At 44.2% G+C, this 21,751-nt stretch overlaps 1 protein-coding gene across 4 annotated transcripts in view; it reads right to left on the reverse strand.

The window, feature by feature from the left end:
• LOC124110798 (DIS3-like exonuclease 2) overlaps positions 1 to 21,751 on the reverse strand; it is a 69,649-nt gene that overhangs the window by 5,160 nt on the left and 42,738 nt on the right. For all 4 annotated transcript variants that reach the window (XM_048394344.1, XM_048394342.1, XM_048394343.1 and 1 more), the window contains 8 exons: positions 19,573 to 19,709; positions 18,069 to 18,192; positions 10,890 to 10,949; positions 10,101 to 10,187; positions 9,712 to 9,859; positions 6,116 to 6,246; positions 2,797 to 2,901; positions 825 to 995 (listed from right to left, as the gene is read on the reverse strand). In XM_048394344.1, the coding sequence (XP_048250301.1) occupies positions 825 to 995; positions 2,797 to 2,901; positions 6,116 to 6,246; positions 9,712 to 9,859; positions 10,101 to 10,187; positions 10,890 to 10,949; positions 18,069 to 18,192; positions 19,573 to 19,709 (963 nt within the window). The remainder of the gene's footprint in view (positions 1 to 824; positions 996 to 2,796; positions 2,902 to 6,115; positions 6,247 to 9,711; positions 9,860 to 10,100; positions 10,188 to 10,889; positions 10,950 to 18,068; positions 18,193 to 19,572; positions 19,710 to 21,751) is intronic.

The raw sequence follows: 21,751 nt of genomic DNA on the forward strand, positions 1-21,751 counted from the left end.
ACTCCGAGCCGACCAGTCCTTGTTTTAGCCCCTTAATGCCAGGCGCCAGACAGGGTAACAACATGTAGCATCTTTTAACGTCTTTTGGTATGACGCGGCCTTGGATCAAACCCCGCCACCTTCCGCTCTCCGGGCGGACGCTCTACCACTAGACCACGGAGGCGGTCACCTCAATTACAAAGTTCATAAGCACTTTCTGTTTCATGACCTTGACCTTCAGTCTCAACCATGAAGTGCCCAAAGATCATGTATATAAACATTTGCCAAACTCCAATAATACATGTTGAAGAGATTGCAAATAAATTTTCTTGGAATGTCTACTTCACACTGAGTTACCTTGACCTTCAACATCACCCAATGACTTGGGAGAATATTACATCTTGCAAATCAGGTGGTGTTACAAATATGGCCTCCATACTATACTAACTATACTTCCTGAATGAAACTATTTAGAAGTCATTCCATTAATAAATGACCTCAAACCTTAACATTAGACACAATCATGACATATGAAAGTTACCTTCACATTTGACACAACTATTTATTGAGAGTCTTAGGTGATTAGAAAATAATCAGATATTTCATGAATTATTCCAAAATATTTTGAAATTGAAGCAAGTTTCATAATTTGACCTCTAGTGACCTTGACCTTAGCTAGCGGTTGAGAAAAACAATAGTGGTGGTGGCAGTGGAAGCAGTGGAACTCAAACTCCAGCAAACAAATGAAGTAGCCCCCTTTACAGGGAAATGGCAGGATCTGCTTGTTCAGGGAAGTGAATCAATCATCTATGGTTGTTTTCTTTGTGTGAATTATTTCCACAAACCTTCCACTTCAGAGGGTCTCTGTTGTCCCCCATCATGCAGATTGTGACTGATGTAAAGATCTTCAGCGTCTGTTTGGCAGCCTGTGGATGGAGGTCATCTGCTGCCCAGACTAGAGTGAGAATAGGTTGTTTGTGGTCCCGAATGTAAGTCTTGCTCTGCAGAGGCAGTTGCTGCAAACAGGAAGACAATTATTTTTATGGACGAACTGAAACCATAAACATGAACCCTTTCTTACTCAAAAGCTTCATAAAAATCTGTACAAAGAGAGAATTAATGCTGGGGCAAGCAAATGTACCACCAAATCCCCGTCTCAAAGTTTAACTATACTGGTCACCGACCAGTTATCGCCATTTCTTTTCATGTTATTTCTGAACTTTTCCATGTTTAAAGTTACCTATGGCAATAACTTTAAATTTTGTGAAACTACAAGCAAATGCACATTTTTCTGTCTGTGGAAAATGTTTCAGGAGATTTCTGTTACAACGCGATGACAGGGAATCAAAACAGTGGAAATAGAACTTTCCCATCCCCCAACTGTACCAGAGATCGCCATTGTCTAAACAGCCCGTGCCACATGAACACACACCACTTTGTTATACAAATTAAATTTTCTATTTTCTCTGGTATCGTACTCTATGTTTATATTCATCACAATTAATAAGAAATGCTTTTACCAATTTGTCATCTGCAAACTGACTTACACTAATATTCCCTAAACTTGATTTCCACATGCTTATCCTCAACACTATGTACTATGGATTTCACAATATATACAGGGTTATGCATTTTTTTTAAATATCTCAAATCGGTTTTAGAATTGAAATTTGGGGAAGAAATGACAGACTGTAGTAAGCTTTAACAGAACTAAATGTGCATCCTCATGTTGTTGGATTTTAGTTTACACGTGAATGAGTCACATGACACCTCCCACGTGTCTCTTCTAAAGTTGTATTTGAGCAAGGTGATTATATGGTTGGTTTTTTAATATTTCTTCACAAGAGTTAGTTTTGTTCACCATTTTGGGACAAATATTTCTCTCTTCTAATGAAACCAAGCAAAAGTAGAACGAGATGTGGTCACGTGTGCACAATAACGGGGAGTTGGCAATAATTGGTCCTCGGTGATAACTGGTCGCTGCCAGTAATCCTTAATACGATCAAGGAAGGACTTTCTTTATATTACCAAAAAGTATTTGAAACAAGTGGAATTAAAGCTAAGTGGATTCTCAAAAACGGAAGGGATTTGCTTCAAATTTTGCACTCTCAGAAAAGAACAAAGTTCAATTCTGTTGAAACTACTTTATACACCACCATCCCACATGGCAAACTTAAGGAAAAACTTAATTCCTTGATCAAGGGCCATCTGTGGTGATCACATATATAGTTACATCTCTCTCTTCAGAGGTTCATTACAATTTGTCAAAAATGAAAGCAAATGCCATCTGAAGTTTACTGAGAAAACAATATGTGAAATGCTGGACTTCCTCATAGATAAGAGGGGGCACAGGTGGCACAGTTTTCTAAAGTGCCGCAATTCGCTGTGCAGAGTTGCATCCCTTGAGCACACCAGGAACCTATGATTGTGGGTTCTAATCCCGGTTCACCCCGATTATGTTTCTGGGTTTGTCAGCACCATACTCGTGCTCATGGGTTTCACCGAAGTGGTAAACGTCTCACACCTGCATCACTTCAGGCTTTCCTCCCACATTAAGATGAAATGCCATGATATAACTAGAATACTGTTAAAAGCGGCATTAAACCCAACTCACTCACACATAGATAAGAAGAAAGCATCCCCATCCCCTTTTTGCCTTTGGTGTATACATGGTTGTGATGTAGTCGGAATCATACATTCAATTCAAGATTTCTTGTAAATATGGAACAGGTTTGGCTGTTTATATTTCTGTTACCAAACCACTGATATAGAGGTGATGTATGTGTTCCAACAGCATGAAATAGCTCCTCTACTTACATCACAGTAGACACGCTTGGAGACTCCGAACTTGAGTATGAAAACGTCAAAGGAATGATCCATCACCCCCATTACCATCGCCTTCTCTTCAAATGGGCCAACCTCCTGAAGACAAACAGACTGTCAGGTACATCAGAACCACTACAACATTTGTAATAAACAAAACTTACCAGTATGATCCTCTTCCCCACTGGCCCCCTCATACCTCATCACCACCTTGCCCCCTCATACCTCATCACCACCTTCCCACCTCTTACCTCATCACCACCTTGCCCCTCTTCCACACTGGCCCCCTCATACCTCATCACCACCTTCCGACCTCTTACTTCATCACCACCTTGCCCCTCTTCCCCACTGGCCCCATCATACCTCATCACCACCTTCCGACCTCTTAACTCATCACCACTTTGCCCCTCTTCCACACTGGCCCCCTCATACCTCATCACCACCTTGCCCCCTCATACCTCATCACCACCTTCCCACCTCTTACCTCATCACCACCTTGCCCCCTCTTCCACACTGGCCCCCTCATACCTCATCACCACCTTGCCCCCTCATACCTCATCACCACCTTCCGACCTCTTACCTCATCACCACCTTCCCACCTCTTACCTCATCACCACCTTGCCCCCGCATACCTCACAACCACCTTCCCACCCCTAACCTCATCACCACCTTGCCCCCTCATATCTCATCACCACCTTGCCCCCTCATACCTAATCACCACCTTGCCCCCTCATACCTCATCACCACCTTCCCACCTCTTACCTCATCACCACCTTCCCACCTCTTACCTCATCACCACCTTGCCCCCGCATACCTCACAACCACCTTCCCACCCCTAACCTCATCACCACCTTGCCCCCTCATACCTCATCACCACCTTCCCACCCCTAACCTCATCACCACCTTGCCCCCTCATATCTCATCACCACCTTGCCCCCTCATACCTAATCACCACCTTGCCCCCTCATACCTCATCACCCCCTTGCCCCCTCATACCTCATCACCACATTGCCCCTCATACATCATCACCATCTTCTCACCTCTTACCTCATCACCACCTTACCACCTCTTCCCCACTGGCCCCCTCATACCTCATCACCACCTTCCCACCTCTTAACTCATCACCACTTTGCCCCTCTTCCCCACTGGCCCCCTCATACCTCATCACCACCTTGCCCCCTCATACCTCATCACCACCTTGCCCCCTCATACCTCATCACCACCTTGCCCCCTCTTCCCCACTGGCCCCCTCATACCTCCTCACCACCTTCCCACCTCTTAACTCATCACCACCTTGCCCCCTCTTCCCCACTGGCCCCCTCATACCTCATCACCACCTTCCCACCTCTTAACTCATCACCACTTTGCCCCTCTTCCCCACTGGCCCCCTCTTACCTCATCACCACCTTCCCACCTCTTACCTCATCACCACCTTCCCACCTCTTACCTCATCACCACTTTGCCCCTCTTCCCCACTGGCCCCCTCATACCTCATCACCACCTTCCCACCTCTTACCTCATCACCACCTTGCCCCCTCATACCTCATCACCACCTTGCCCCCGCATACCTCACAACCACTATGCCCTCTCTTACCTCACAATCACCTTGCCCCATCATACCTCACAACCACCTTGCCCCCTCTTACCTCACAATCACCCTTGCCCCTGCATACCTCACGACCACTATGCCCACTCTTACCTCACAACCACCTTTCCCCTCATTCTTCACAACCACCTTTCCCCTCATTCCTCACAACCACTTTGCCCCCTCATAACTCACACCAAACTTGCCCATTCATATCTAATTACCACTTTGCAACCTCTTACCTCACAACCACCCTGGCTCCACTTACTTCACAACCACCTTGACCCCTCATTCCTCACAACCAACTTGCCCACTCATACCTCATCACCATCTTGCCACCTCATGACCACCTTGCCACCTCATAACCACCTTGCCTCCCCATGGCCACCTTGCCATCCCATGACCACCTTGCCACATCATAACCACCTTGCCACCCCATGACCACCTTGCCACATCATAACCACCTTGCCACCCCATGACCACCTTATAACCACCTTGCCACCCCATGACCACAACATGACCACCTTGCCACCCCATGACCACCTTGCCACATCATAACCACCTTGCCACCCCATGACCACCTTGCCACCCCATGACCACCTCATGACCACCTTGCCACCCCATGACCACCTTGCCACCCCATGACCACCTTGCCACATCATAACCACCTTGCCACCCCATGACCACCTTGCCACCCCATGACCACCTTGCCACCTCATAACCACCTTGCCACCTCATGACCACTTTGCCACCCCATGACCACCTTGCCACCTCATAACCACCTTGCCACCTCATGACCACTTTGCCACCCCATGACCACCTTGCCACATCATGACCACCTTGCCACCCCATGACCACCTTATGACTACCTTGCCATCCCATGACCACCTTGCCACATCATAACCACCTTGCCACCCCATGACCACCTTATGACCACCTTGCCACCCCATGACCACCTTATGACTACCTTGCCACCCCATGACCACCTTGCCACATCATAACCACCTTGCCACCCCATGACCACCTTATGACCACCTTGCCACCCCATGACCACCTTATGACCACCTTGCCACCCCATGACCACCTTGCCACATCATAACCACCTTGCCACATCATAACCACCTTGCCACCCCATGACCACCTTGCCACATCATAACCACCTTGCCACATCATGACCACCTTGCCACCCCATAACCACCTTGCCAAATCATAACCACCTTGCCACCTCATGACCACCTTGCCACCTCATGACCACCTTGCCACCTCATGACCACCTTGCCACCTCATGACCACCTTGCCACCCCATGACCACCTTGCCACCCCATTACCACCCCATGACCACCTTGCCACCCCATGACCACCTTGCCACCCCATTGCCACCCCATTACCACCTTGCCACCCCATGACCACCTTGCCACATCATAACCACCCAGCCACCTTGTCAAGTTTTGTGAAGGATGTACAAATGGGATCTCTTTGTCCATTACATTTCATTTCCGGAGCATAACTCATAAGCAATTCAATATTTATTCATGAAACTTTGTACACACATCAGGCTTGCTTTAAACAGGTGCATTTTTTCCCTTTTTGAATTTTCCAAAGCAACAATTTGGAGTTCAAATAGGGATAGGGATCATTTCAGGAGCATAAGTCATAAACTGTATCTTATTTCTTCGTGGAACTTTGTATACATTTTGAAGTGTCCAACATTCCCCACACATCACCCACCTTGACAAAAGCAGCGAAGAACATCTCGGAGCTCATCTCCTGCACCCTCTTGGCCATGTACTTCTTGTCGTTACAGTGGTCAGCCTGTTTGTGCAGCAGGCGGTGGTCCTTGCTGGTCTCCCTGCAGTAGGCTGCAAGCATCAGCACTGTGTCAGGCTACAGATCTCTCACCACAGAAGTCACCACAACAAGGCCATTATTAATGTACAACAAAGAATGAAATGTGTTTATAGGCAGCATAAGAAATTTCTAAATCAATTCAAAATGCAGATGAGCGGGAGAAAGTTCCTTCTGCTGATCTAGTTCATGATGCAGCACCAGTGAGTGAGAGTGCATGAGTGCATAGTGGGGCCATGTTCTACTTCATGATGCAGCACCAGTGAGTGAGAGTGCATGAGTGCATAGTGGGGCCATGTTCTAGTTCATGATGCAGCATGTTCTAGTTCATGATGCAGCACCAGTGAGTGAGAGTGCATGAGTGCATAATGGGGCCAGGAAATGGGTAGAAGATAGAAGGAAGGTAACACCCAGCTTCCCAAATTAACACTAACCACAATTGAGAAGTTGGAGCATTTAATCCCCAAGGAATAGTATCAACATGTTTGTCTGGTGGATTCAATACCTCGCAATCCAGCTTGTGCAACAACAGGCAACGGATGATGTCACTGCGTTGTGTTCTCAACAATGGATGATGTCATTGTGTTGTGTTCTCAACAATGGATGATGTCATTGTGTTGTGTTCTCAACAATGGATGAATTCATTATGTTGTGTTCTCAACTATGGATGATGTCACTGTGTTGTGTTCTCAACAATGGATGTCACTGTGTTGTGTTCTCAACAATGGATGATGTCATTTTGTTGTGTTTTCAACAATGGATGATGTCATTTTGTTGTGTTCTCAACAAAGGATGATGTCATTTTGTTGTGTTCTCAACAATGGATGATGTGATTGCATTGTGTTCTCAACAATGGATGTCACTGTGTTGTGTTCTCAACAACAGATGATGTCACTGCGATGTGTTCTCAAAAATGGATGATGTCATTGTGTTGTGTTCTCAACAACGGATGATGTCACTGTGTTGTGTTCTCAAAAATGGATGATGTCACTGTGTTGATGTTCTCAACAACGGATGATGTCATTGCGTTGTGTTCTCAAAAATGGATGATGTCATTGTGTTGTGTTCTCAACAATGGATGATGTCATTGTGTTGTGTTCTCAACAATGGATGAATTCATTATGTTGTTTTCTCAACTATGGATGATGTCACTGTGTTGTGTTCTCAACAATGGATGTCACTGTGTTGTGTTCTCAACAATGGATGATGTCACTGTGTTGTGTTCTCAACAATGGATGATGTCACTGTGTTGTGTTCTCAACAATGGATGTCACTGTGTTGTGTTCTCGACAATGGATGATGTCACTGTGTCGTTTTCTCAACAATGGATGTCACTGTGTTGTGTTCTCAACAATGGATGATGTCACTGCGTTGTGTTCTCAACAATGGATGATGTCATTGTGTTGTGTTCTCAACAATGGATGATGTCATTGTGTTGTGTTCTCAACAATGGATGAATTCATTATGTTGTGTTCTCAACTATGGATGATGTCACTGTGTTGTGTTCTCAACAATGGATGTCACTGTGTTGTGTTCTCAACAATGGATGATGTCACTGTGTTGTGTTCTCAACAATGGATGATGTCATTTTGTTGTGTTCTCAACAAAGGATGATGTCAGTTTGTTGTGTTCTCAACAATGGATGATGTGATTGCATTGTGTTCTCAACAATGGATGTCACTGTGTTGTGTTCTCAACAACAGATGATGTCACTGCGATGTGTTCTCAAAAATGGATGATGTCATTGTGTTGTGTTCTCAACAACGGATGATGTCACTGTGTTGTGTTCTCAAAAATGGATGATGTCACTGTGTTGATGTTCTCAACAACGGATGATGTCATTGCGTTGTGTTCTCAAAATTGGATGATGTCATTGTGTTGTGTTCTCAACAATGGATGATGTCATTGTGTTGTGTTCTCAACAATGGATGAATTCATTATGTTGTGTTCTCAACTATGGATGATGTCACTGTGTTGTGTTCTCAACAATGGATGTCATTGTGTTGTGTTTTCAACAATGGATGTCACTGTGTTATGTTCTCAACAATGGATGATGTCACTGTGTTGTGTTCTCAACAATGGATGATGTCACTGTGTTGTGTTCTCAACAATGGATGTCACTGTGTTGTGTTCTCAACAATGGAAGATGTCACTGTGTTGTGTTCTCAACAATGGATGTCAAGATGTTGTGTTCTCAACGATGGATGATGTCACTGTGTTGTGAACATGAACGATATATCAACACCTGACTAACAACAACATATTGTGTTCATGGACTTTGACTCTTTCTAATAATACAAACAATGGATGATGTGACTGTGTTGTGTTCTCAACAATGGATGATGTCACTGTGTCGTTTTCTCAACAATGGATGTCACTGCGATGTGTTCTCAACAATGGATGATGTCATTGCGTTGTGTTCTCAACAATGGATGATGTCATTGTGTTGTGTTCTCAACAATGGATGATGTCATTGTGTTGTGTTCTCAACAATGGATGAATTCATTATGTTGTGTTCTCAACTATGGATGATGTCACTGTGTTGTGTTCTCAACAATGGATGTCACTGTGTTGTGTTCTCAACAATGGATGATGTCACTGTGTTGTGTTCTCAACAATGGATGATGTCATTTTGTTGTGTTCTCAACAAAGGATGATGTCATTTTGTTGTGTTCTCAACAATGGATGATGTGATTGCATTGTGTTCTCAACAATGGATGTCACTGTGTTGTGTTCTCAACAACAGATGATGTCACTGCGATGTGTTCTCAAAAATGGATGATGTCATTGTGTTGTGTTCTCAACAACGGATGATGTCACTGTGTTGTGTTCTCAAAAATGGATGATGTCACTGTGTTGATGTTCTCAACAACGGATGATGTCATTGCGTTGTGTTCTCAAAAATGGATGATGTCATTGTGTTGTGTTCTCAACAATGGATGATGTCATTGTGTTGTGTTCTCAACAATGGATGAATTCATTATGTTGTGTTCTCAACTATGGATGATGTCACTGTGTTGTGTTCTCAACAATGGATGTCATTGTGTTGTGTTTTCAACAATGGATGTCACTGTGTTATGTTCTCAACAATGGATGATGTCACTGTGTTGTGTTCTCAACAATGGATGATGTCACTGTGTTGTGTTCTCAACAATGGATGTCACTGTGTTGTGTTCTCAACAATGGATGATGTCACCGTGTTGTGTTCTCAACAATGGATGTCAAGATGTTGTGTTCTCAACGATGGATGATGTCACTGTGTTGTGAACATGAACGATATATCAACACCTGACTAACAACAACATATTGTGTTCATGGACTTTGACTCTTTCTAATAATACAAACAATGGATGATGTGACTGTGTTGTGTTCTCAACAATGGATGATGTCACTGTGTTGTGTTCTCAACAATGGATGATGTCACTGTGTTGTGTTCTCAACAATGTAGCTATATGACATGCTACTGTAAGTGAGTTTACCGAGGGAGGTGGCCAGCAGTCGGTGCACCAGGACGTCGGCGTAGCGTCGGATGGGGGAGGTGAAGTGTGTGTACAGTGGGACGTTGAGTGCGTAGTGGTGGTACACTTCAGGGTCAGCGATCATGCCACTACAGAAATACTTGGCATTCTGAAACAGCAAGGTTAGTCAAAGTCAACACTCAGCTGGAAGATGAGGATAAGGTAGAGTAGCATGAACATCTTGCACCCAAGTCCAAGTCAGCAGTCAGCATAAAGCCAGCTGGAATGTATACCTCCATTCCACACATTCAACTACTTCAACAACACAACCAGTGCGCCGTATGTCCAAACAACACTCATTAATGTGGATAATAACTAGACAGCTAAACCCTTCAACTTGGGTACTTTACCTGCATGGGCTTCGAGCTGAGCGCCACAAGCACCTGCATTCTAGCTGCTGAGAACTCATCTGTACCTTGGTAGTTGCTGAGAGAATGCTGCAACACACACATACAGTCTGGTAACCATGGCAACAGGAACAACTGGCACGGAACAATGTTTCAATTATATCAAGGTCATAGTGAGTGAGTTTGATTTTACGCCACTTTTAGCAATATTCCAGCAATATCATGGTGGGGACACCAGAAATGGGCTTCACACACTGTACCCATGTCTGGAATTGAAGCCGGGTCTTCGGCGTGACGAGCGATCGTTTCAACCTCTAGGCTACCCGCCCATTTCAGGTTTCAACATAACACTCAAAGATAAGAGCTCTTGGCTTCCTTGGAGAAACTACTTGCACTGTGGGAATTGCTTGGAGTATCTCATAGAGAGACAGTCTGTTGACAAGTCAGAGTTTGCAGCCAATGTGACAGGAGAGATTTTAAACGTTTGGTTCCTGAATGTTCATGGATGCATAAAGTGCTAAAGAACTAAAGTAAATTCCAGGATCAACACAGCAAAGCAAGCTGTTGACTGGACTGTCAGTCTAGGTGTGAGGTAGTTTGTTTTTCGAGTGCATTCGTTCATTGCGTACATAAGGATGGGTCACACGAAGATTTTCCATCACAGGCATGCCCCGACTACTTCCAGTGACTAAAAGGTCTAAATGATCCTGGTGTGTGCTGTGTGACCTTCACAATAAAACACTATTGGAAGACGTGTGTTTGTGACAGGGTTTCTAGCCTGCAGACACCTACCTGCCACGTCTGACTGTTGGACAAGTCGACCGGTAACCCCAGCTGCTCACACAGGTCTTTCTGAAACACACCAGTCATGGAAGTTGTTACTTAACACCTCACTGTGACACCGTAATATTCCATCTATATGGTGGTGGCCTGGAAATAATCAAGTCAGGGCCAGACAATCCACTAACTGATATTATGCGCATAGATTCCACACAATTGATATGCAATAACATGCAATCACTCAAGTCACCAAGCCTGCATAATCCATTTAATTGCTTAATATGCCACACCGCACATACGGTACAGTCTGACAAAAATACCAAATACATATTCATCAAACAATATTACTAATCTGTGTGTAGGTATGTGGATACCAGCTTCTCCTACTCTTTTTCAGGTCCCATTCTTGTGGAAAACCGAAAGTCACTTCCCAGTGCTACTGCACAGCATGGTTATTTCTTAATAAGGTGGACAGGTGGGTAAGAAGAATATTTTAACAATGTTTCAATTGTTGATGAGTATGGATGATATATGACACATTCTTAATACAATGGCAATTTGAAGAATCTGGCCAGGTATCTTTTTTCAAGAAAATACAAATATTGAATTGAAAATGAGTCACTAAAGTTTCTAGTCGGATGAAAAGGTTTGTCTGCTTGTTTATGCAAATCAGCTGCATCACAGTGTCATGTGAACTGAATGTCGCAGTCAGGTGACAAAAACTATACCAAGAAATAAGGTCCATGATTTCCGTATATAACGTTGAGGCCTGCATACTGCATTTACCATTGCCAATATTTACTTTTAAAACTTTCTTCAAACATAACAAACAAAAAACAATTCTTATAAGCTAATGTTTTACTTGTGACAATAATAAGCAACATAAAATTATGTAAGATATGACATCTGGAAAACATGGTAGAAGGATAACTTGTGGTCAAGGAAAACCACTTTTCCTGTACGAAATATAAAGAACTCAACTAATTCCAGATATCTGTTCACATGCACATCATGTACTCACGTAAGTAAGTTTGCTGATGTCTAACTATACATACATGTGTATATGTACATTTAATATGCATCCACATGAGATTTAACTAATGTGTGTAAATAAAGTATGTAAACGGTGTAATAAGGCACCTATATTCATCAGTCTGTTCATGACCTTCAGCATCAAAAGGTTGTTTTCAAATCAAAGTCGAATGAGAAGAGAGTGACTTAAAAATCTTCACATGAACCAACATGTGTTTGATTTATTCTAGACAGAACTTTATGACTCCTTGAAACCCAATGAAAACACTGTCCGCCCAACTTTGGATGACCCATGAAAGTTAGTGATGATATAAGGGTAACGCTATTTTTCAGGGTTGTGGTAACCCCCGACTATATACAGTCATATCATCAACAAGACAACCCTGTATTAGAGGGATAGTCAAGATGTACATTTACTCTTCTTGAGTGTTTAAATTCATGGCGGAAGCAGCTGGAGCGAGGTTCCCAGAATTCCCTGCTAAGGGAGAAGTTATTACGCTTAAGTGGAAATCACGGGGAGTGGCTTATTGTTTTAAACTGTTACTCTATGACACTCCTCCCCCATAGTTTTGTTGCACTTTAAACATAAACTACCATAATGAATCTACACATGTTGAAAGAACTGACAATTGCTCCAGAAGATGTCATTAAAGTGTCTCTTCACACATCTCATTGGAACATTTTAAATGAAAATTAACCAATATTGTTCCAGATGTTATTTGAGTCTCTCATATCACACAATAACTGGAACACTTTAACTGTATATGCACTTGCATTAATGATTAAAGAAAACTGGATATGCACATGCTTATGTCTGAATAAGGGAACCAATAACAAGATCCAAAACTATCAATCACTGATGGTTCATTTAGGTGACAAAGAGTGTGAAATACATCACATTCTCATTACAGTTCATAACTCAGCAGCAATCTTTAGATTAAGTCTATCCGGCGCCTTCCGGATTCTGGAAGAACAACGAAATTCTTGCGCACCACAAGAATCTGACTGAGTAGATGATAGTGTCTCTGGTAAGACCTGCTGTGGCTCGGGCCTTGTAGAAGTAACTTCATCTTGCAGTTGAGGGGTACCCGGAAGTACTGGAATGTTGCCAAGTTCAGGCAACATAGGTAACTTGTCGGGTAGTTCTGGTAGAACTGATTGTTCATGTGTTGATGGAACTGTTTTATCATGTTGGCTTTCATGCGTCAGAACATGGCGCAAACGCAGGTGATCAATATGGCGCTTGACAACACCACCATTGTCAAGACGAACATGGAACGACACTGGACCGGTTCTCTCTGTTATGATTCCTGACAACCATTTGTCACCAGGACGAAAGTTTAACACATACACAAGACCTCCAACTTGCAAGTGACGGTCCTTTGCATGTGCATCATGTACTGACTTTTGCTGTTCTTGTTTGTTCCTAACTTTACAGCTCATATCTGGATGAAGAAGGTTGAGATGAGACTTCGGTCTTCTTGGAAGAAGTAATTCTGCTGGAGATAACCCCGTTGTAGTCTGCGGGGTAAGTCTGTATCTGAACAAAAAACGTGCAAGTTTTGTGTCCAATGTTCCCCCTGTCATACGTTTAATGCCAGATTTAAAGGTTTGTACAGCTCTTTCTGCTAACCCATTGGAGGCAGGGTGATACGAGCCACACATGTATGAGCGATGCCATTACGTTTCATAAAGACAGAGAATTCCTCACTTGTAAAACAAGTGCCATTGTCAGTGACCACTTGGTCTGGCAGTCCATGAGTTTTAGCAGTGGATGTGGCACTGTTCACTGGAAACACTTCCAACCATTTAGAATGTGCGTCAATACACACAAGGAAAATTTTACCCAGGAAGGGTCCGGCATAGTCTAAATGCAAACGACTCCATGGATGTTTAGGCCATTCCCAAAAGTGAAGCGAAGCCTCGGCTTGTACTGGACGAGACTGTTGACACACACAACAGGTTTTCACCTTGAGTTCCAATTCATCATCCATCTTTGGCCACCATATGAATCCACGCGCTACAGACTTCATGCGCGAGATACCTGGATGAGCTTCATGCAACATGTTCACAACAATCTCTCGACCTTGTGGCGACACAACAATACGATTGCCCCACAAAACACAGCCATCAAGGACACTCAATTCATGTTTCCTTTTCACAAAAGGAGTGAAAGACTCCTCTAGATTTATGCTTGGCCATCCAGAAAGAAGGAAATTTCTCACTCTGGAAAGGGTTGGATCTCTGTCTGTCCATCGTTCAATTTGCCATGATTTCACAGAAGCATCCATTGCTTCCAGTAAGAGGATTGTGTCCCCTGGTAGAGGTGGATTTGGTGGTGTGTATGGTAAGGGAAGACGACTCATGCAGTCGGCATTCGCAAGGGAAGTACCTTTTCTGTACTCAATTGTATAGTTATATGCAGAGAGAGTTATTGCCCAACGTTGAATTCTGCTCGATGCCATCTGTGAAATACCCTTGTCCTGACTGAAGATGCTCTCGAGGGGTTTGTGATCTGACAACAGAGTAAAGGAACGCCCATTGATATACTGATGGAACTTCTTAGTTCCGAAGATAATTGCTAGAGCTTCACGATCCCATTGAGAGTAATTCTTTTCTGCTTGTGACAGAGACCTGGATGCGAATGCTATTGGTTCCTCTACACCACCATCAGACTGATGTGAGAGGACGGCGCCTACCCAATAGGGAGATGCATCACACGCCAATACAAGTTTCTTATGGGGATCATAATGCGTCAAGAGATCACAAGAAGACAAATGTCCTTTCACCATGTTGAAAGCTTTTTCCTGTTGAGCTCCCCATGACCATGTAACCTCTTTCCTGAGAAGCCGATGCAAGGGCGCCAAGGTAGTGGCGAGATTAGGCAAGAAACGCTGATAATACTGCACGAGTCCAAGGAAGGATTTAAGTTCAGCAACATTGCGTGGAGCTGGAGCCGACACTATAGCCTTCACCTTTTCGTCAAGGGGATGCAAACCCTGCGCAACTATTTTGTGACCCAAATACTCTACTGAGCCGACCATGAATTTGCACTTCTGTGCGTTCAATCTGGGACCAGCCTTGCTAAGTCTGGATAGCACTTCCTTCATGTTTTCCAAATGTTCCTGTTCAGAGGCCCCGGTGACGAGAATATCATCCAAGTAGACACAGACATGGGGAATGTCTTTGAGTAAGCACTCCATTGTTCACTGGAATATGGCTGGAGCTGCCGATATGCCATAGGGTAAGCGCTGGTACTGATAGAGGCCACGATGAGTGTTTATAGTCGTGAGCTTTTGCGACTCCTTGTCAAGGGTTTACTGTTGGTAGACTTGACTTAAATCAAGTTTTGTGAAAGTCTTTCCACCTGACAAAGATGCGAACAGATCTTCAATCCGTGGAATGGGGTAAACATTAGTACGAGCAACCTTGTTGACAGTTAATTTGTAGTCTCCGCAAATTCGTATGTTCCCATTGGATTTAACCACTGGTACGATTGGAGCAGCCCAATCAGAATACTGCACTGGCTTGATAATACCCTGTTTTTCAAGGCGTTCAAGTTCATCCTCAACTTTCTGACGCAGAGCGTAAGCAACATTCCTGTGCTTATAAAATCTTGGCACATTTGAGGTGATCTCAATAGTGACCTTTTGATCCTTGAATTCCCCTATATCATCTCGGAACACATCAGAATAAGAGTTCAAAAAGTCTTGTAACCCTTCATTTCTCACATTCAAAATTTTCCCCGAATCTAGTCTGATGGCCTGAAGCCAATCTCTACCAAGCAAGTTCTCGCCATCACCTTCCACCACTGTCAGCGGGAGAGTAGCGGACTGATTTCCATAATTTACTTGAACGTCTGTAGTGCCTACTATCGGTATTCTCTCTCGGTTGTAGGACCGAAGAATAGCATTGGTCTCACTTAACTTGGGCCTGTCATCACCCTCCTTCCACACTGAATGGAAAGTACTTGAACTGATCACGGAAGTTGCTGCGCCAGTGTCTATCTCCATAGTTACCTTTTTTCCATTAACTAACACTTCAATGAGATAGGGCTCCACTCTGTGTCGCTAACCACTCAATCCGTTTCGAGCATGTTGAGTTTCTACCTTAAAAAGTCCATATTCATTGTTCTCTTCTTCCTGAGATACATCGTCAATACGATTAGCATCAGTTGAAGATCTGTTGTCCTTGTAATGGGTACCACGACCATGACCACGACCCCTGTCGCGACCACGACCACGGCTGTGACCACGAACTGAAGATCTATCATTCATGGCGCTGCGTGAGCGACCAGTACGCTGGATATGACCAACCTTATTACAGTTGTTACACACAGCGTTTTTGTAATAGCACTGACTACTGACATGATTTGAGCCCCCACAGTGATCACACTTCCTGTCTGCATTATTTCTCCTGTTATCCTCTCTAATCTTGTGCACTGGCCTTGGCATCTGATCTCCCCCTTTAATATCATGCACTTTCTTAGCAGCCATTTCCATTCCGAAACACAAGGAGTAAGCCTTAGCAAAGTCCAATGTTTTCTCAGTTAACAGTCTTTTTTGCATTGCTTCATTGTTGATACCACACACTAGACGATCCCTTAACTGAGTCTCTAAATCAGTGTATTCACATGTCGATGCCAAACGACGTAACTCAGCCACATATGCCGATACAGTTTCATTAGGCTGTCTATCACGCATATTGTACCTCCTCCTTTCCATCATAATAGTGGGTTTCGGGTGTAAATGTGACTTCATCAGCTGTACTAACGCATCATAAGAATGATCGCCAGGTTTCTGTGGCGAAGACAATTTCCGTATTAACTTGTATGACTTCGCACCAATCACACTCGATAGAATAGCACGCTTCCTACCCTGATCTGTAATTTCGTTTGCTGCGAAATAATGTCCAAGTCTCTCGACGTATTCATTCCAGTCATCAGTCTGAGAATCATATTCATCTATTTTGCCGAAGGTAGCCATGTTGTTTTGAATACCGGGCGAACGCACGTGGTCTGACCAAGATCGTTGTTACTACTCGCCGGCATGACAAACGCACTAAATTGACCTCGTCGCCAATATATGTGGTAACCCCCGACTATATACAGTCATATCATCAACAAGACAACCCTGTATTAGAGGGATAGTCAAGATGTACATTTACTCTTCTTGAGTGTTTAAATTCATGGCGGAAGCAGCCGGAGCGAGGTTCCCAGAATTCCCTGCTAAGGGAGCAGTTATTACGCTTAAGTGGAAATCACGGAGAGTGGCTAATTGTTTTAAACTGTTACTCTATGACAAGGGTATTATCAACTGCAGAAGCCCGAGGTCTTCAATTAACTGCCCGACGAAGGAGTGCCATTGAAATGATGGAGGGCTTCTGCAAATGATAATGCCCTGAACAACAGTGTTACCGTTATTATAGCTAAAAAGGATAGAATTTGTTATTATTTAAAAATAAACAACAATATCGGTTTTGAAACATTTACTGCAATCAACACTAATTTCACCGACCCACTTTTACAAATATGGAAAAGTCATAGAACAAGTCACCTTTCCCTATCCCCATGACATCACCTAACAACAGGCGTGATAATGGCCCGTCGTCAAGCAATATGAGGGCATTATCGAGTTACAGTGGCCTGCTCATTTCTGATAACATGCGGATGGTTTAATGATAATTCTATCAATTTTAGCTTAATGTATGCTGAATAGCGTTAACTTCATACAGCAGAACTATTAGCCAATGTGTTTGGCGTTGGCAAATCAACTGATATTTATTGACATCTTCCTCTGGCGTTGCATAAACCATCACGTGACAACATGTACATACAGTGCAGATTTGCACTTGTGTAAATTTTACATTTGCACCTGCTCCAGTCATGGTGCAAATTTGCTCTTATATACATACATAAGTAAACATGTTCACATGGCAAGTATACTCACGTGTGCATATTAACCCACATATGCAAATATACACACATATCTATAGACGTGCATATGAACAGGGTATTAAATGACATATTTCATTACCTCCCCTTGAAACAATGACAACCAACACCCCCGTAAATACTTCCTACACAGAGTGGATGCATCACTGGTCAACTGGTGTTGGGTCTCTACTACTCTGTTATATAGAGATGTAGCTGGGACTTACCAGGTCATCCACCATCTTGGACTGCGGGGGTGGGTGGCGTCGCAGCACAGCCTTCTGCGGATAAGACTTGTAAATCTTGTGGGCCACCGCCATGTTGGCCAGCAACATGAACTCCTCTATCAACCTGGAAGTAATCCCAAGTTCCTATCAGCCCTTACTCCATGTCAACATAATCTTTCTGTGCAAACCACATGTGAAATACACCTGATGAAGCAATCAACATTCCACTGGTCTCCCACCAAAGACAAGTTCTAGCCTGAGTTCCCTACAAGTCCTGCATTAGCCCCTGAAAGATCTGTTCTTAGACCAGAGCAAGTTGAAATACAGAATAGTCCTTCTGCCTGGCAAAAACAACATTTACATCAACTGAACTACAGAAATGTTAATGTGTGGTTCAATCTCATTGAAAACAGATCTAAGTTCTCGCTTCTGCAAAACAAAGGTGAGGTGAAATGGGGTTTAACGTCGCGTCCAAGATTATTGCACTTATATAGCAACGTGCACTTACGTGTGTGTGTTTGTGTGGCTGCTTGTACTAGTCCGGACTGATGCCGATTTATAGTGCTAGCTCTCTGAGATACCATGCCGCAGTGTAACATGAATACCCCACTCAGACATAGTATACTGACTCCGAGCCGACCAGTCCTTGTTTTAGCCCCTTAATGCCGAGCGCCAGACAGGGTAACAGCATGTACCATCTTTTAACGTCTTTTGGTATGATGCGGCCGGGGATCGAATTCGGACCTTACGCTCCCCGGGCAGACGCTCTACCACTAGACCACAGAAGCGGTCGCAAAACAAAGATCTGAGGACATCCCATTACAGATCACATCAGAATGACCTTTGGCGACTTTGAACGACAAATGAAATGACTGACAAGAAGTCAATATTAGCAGCCTTCTTGAGCTTTATGGCGCTTGTTTCAAACTGGCAACTTCCATTCCAGAATATGCTCAGAAAAAGATTGATTAAAATTTTGAAAAACTGAGCAAAAGAAAATTCTGGAATGTACACGATCAATATTGTATTGCAGTACCTTCCACTGGCTATGGAACGTTTCTCCCATTGAATGTGAGAGAAACACGTACATGTCATAACTGTCGCTCGGAATACCCTGTGTTAACCTTTTCATGGTTGCTTGATTAAAAATAAAGTTATGACTATCACTTTCCTGTTCTGGTTAGAGACGCTCTGATTGGTCAAATGATAGGTCGTTCTGGCATGACCCAAAATGGGATATCTTCAGACCTTTGTTTAGATTTTAATCAGATTGTGTGTGGTTCAGCTTACTTCTCTCACACATACACGAGAAACATCACAAATAGTAGTTCAGAAATGTTCAGCACTGTCTTCAACAACATGAGAATTCTAGTGCCCTGTTGACATGTGTTTTGGTACTGTGTCACAGCCAGGTTACTCCATTGTCGAGTCACCTCTCATGACGAGCACAGAAGACAGTTCTTCAACTGAGTGTTACACATCCAGACCACTGACTGCTGTTTACCTGTTGCTATCTCTCTGCTCATAAACGGAGTAGCCATTGGGCATCCCCGTATCCTTGTCAAGGGCAAATGTCAGCTTCACTTGGTCCAGACGCAGGGCACCGCTGTCAAACCGCTTCTTCCGCAGACACTTTGCAATCTGAAACAAATCACCAGTAACATTTAGGGGAACCTAGTAAAATCCTTGATATTTTTTATATTTGTATACTTATCCTGCATTACTCCTTAATGCATATTACTGCTTATTCTTGACAGAGAAAAGAGCTGTGTGAAGATCCTTGCTTGAAGTTCTTCCAACTAGTTGAGAGGCCAATGTGACCAAAGGAAGTGACGCCACAGATTCTCACATTACTCTGGAGTCCGGACATCGGAAGGCAGCGTGGGGAGGTATATCTGCAATGGGCTGATCTCTTTAGATGCAGTAATGCAGGATAAGAGTACAAATACAGAAAAAATCTAGGATTTTACTAGATTTCTTACTTATTCTGCATAACTCCTTAATGCATCTTTATCAGACGGAATCAGTGAAGGGCACACCTTCAGATGTGGACTTTCATCTCAGAACTCTCAGCCATTCCTCAGCTGTGTGGTCGGCTTGAAGTGACCAGTCCATGTATGGGAACCTCCGTTTCCCTCAGCCCGTCCTCAGCTGTGTGGTCGGCTTCAAGTGACCAGTCCATGTATGGGAACCTCCGTTTCCCTCAGCCATTCCTCAGCTGTGTGGTCGGCTTCAAGTGACCAGTCCATGTATGGGAACCTCCGTTTCCCTCAGCCCGTCCTCAGCTGTGTGGTCGGCATCAAGTGACCAGTCCATGTATGGGAACCTCCGTTTCCCTCAGCCATTCCTCAGCTGTGTGGTCGGCTTCAAGTGACCAGTCCATGTATGGGAACCTCCGTTTCCCTCAACCCGTCCTCAGCTGTATGGTCGGCATCAATGACCATTTCATGAATGGGAACCAAGAGTCCGGTATGCGGTGTGTCCAGGTACTTCACAGACACAGATGATAACCATCTCAAGTTAAAGTTGTAGACTGGTGTGCCAAGCCGTATGCATGTGGGGCACGAACCTTCTAGTCCAGGGCTTTTAAGCCAGGGGAGGTCAAGAAGCCAGCTCTGGACTGGAGGTGAGGTCAATGGCGTTTAGTAATGGTGACCTGCTGGGACACAGACGGAGCTCTTGTTCATCTCCCGCGCCCACAATCAAAGATTGGGAAGGGATGAGGAACGATCTATCTGGCTGTCCTAGGGAGTTGATTCTTGGCAATGAAGTCCCAGCACAGGCCCATGTGCTCCATGCTCAAAGCTGACGCATGTGACGTCCAAGGCGTGTAGCTCACTGACACAGTCAGCTGAAGCAAGCAACAGTAGGTAGACCGTCCTTTTTTGTCAGATTGTAGACTGACGTCGCTTTGAGTGGCTCGAAGGACGCGTCTCTCAGCGAGGTGAGAATGACGTTCAAGCCCAAGCTTGTGGACGAAATTTTGCCTTTTGGTCTTCCAACCTAAATGAGCGGAGCAGAGCCTGTAATTCCGGGATTTCCGTCATGCACCAATCTTCTGGAACTGCCAGGACGGAGTTGAGTGCCACAAGGTAGGTCGTTATGGTACTACCCTTGAGCATGCACTTGTGGCGAAGATAGAGCATGAACTAGGCCAGGAATTGAGGCGATGCAGTAGTGGGGTCTTGATATTTGCCCCTGCAAAAGCTCTCAAAGGATTGCCACTTGTGGTCATAGACACTCCTGGTGGTTGGGCGATGCCCCATCGTGATGACCTTTGCCGCTCTGGCCAAGTAGCCTTTGGCGTTCAGTGCTCTCTGTAAATGGACCAGACGTGAAGACATAATAACTTGTCTGGTCCTGGGTGTGGCTGTCTGCTGTGAGGGTGGATCAGCAGGTTTGGCCAATCTGGGAGTGGCAGCGGGTTGGAGTTGGCTAGCTCTCTGAGGTCGACAAACCAAGCCCTCGCCAGCCTCCAGGGAAGCAACCTGTTCCTATAGGTGAGCACCCCATCCCTGCAGGGAAGCCTCTATGAATAGGCGTAGAGAGGTCGAAAGCCCTGTCAAGGAGATGCCACCTAAGAAATTCGATTCCACCACTGGAGACGTGGTCCGTCCACCGAGCACTTGCTCTCGCAAGAGACAAGAGTGAAGGGTGTCACATGGCAGCTAGGTGGCTACGCA

Source organism: Haliotis rufescens, unplaced genomic scaffold, assembly GCF_023055435.1.
Source record: "Haliotis rufescens isolate VD_foot unplaced genomic scaffold, xgHalRufe1.0.p SCAF_13, whole genome shotgun sequence".
NCBI lineage: Eukaryota > Metazoa > Mollusca > Gastropoda > Lepetellida > Haliotidae > Haliotis > Haliotis rufescens.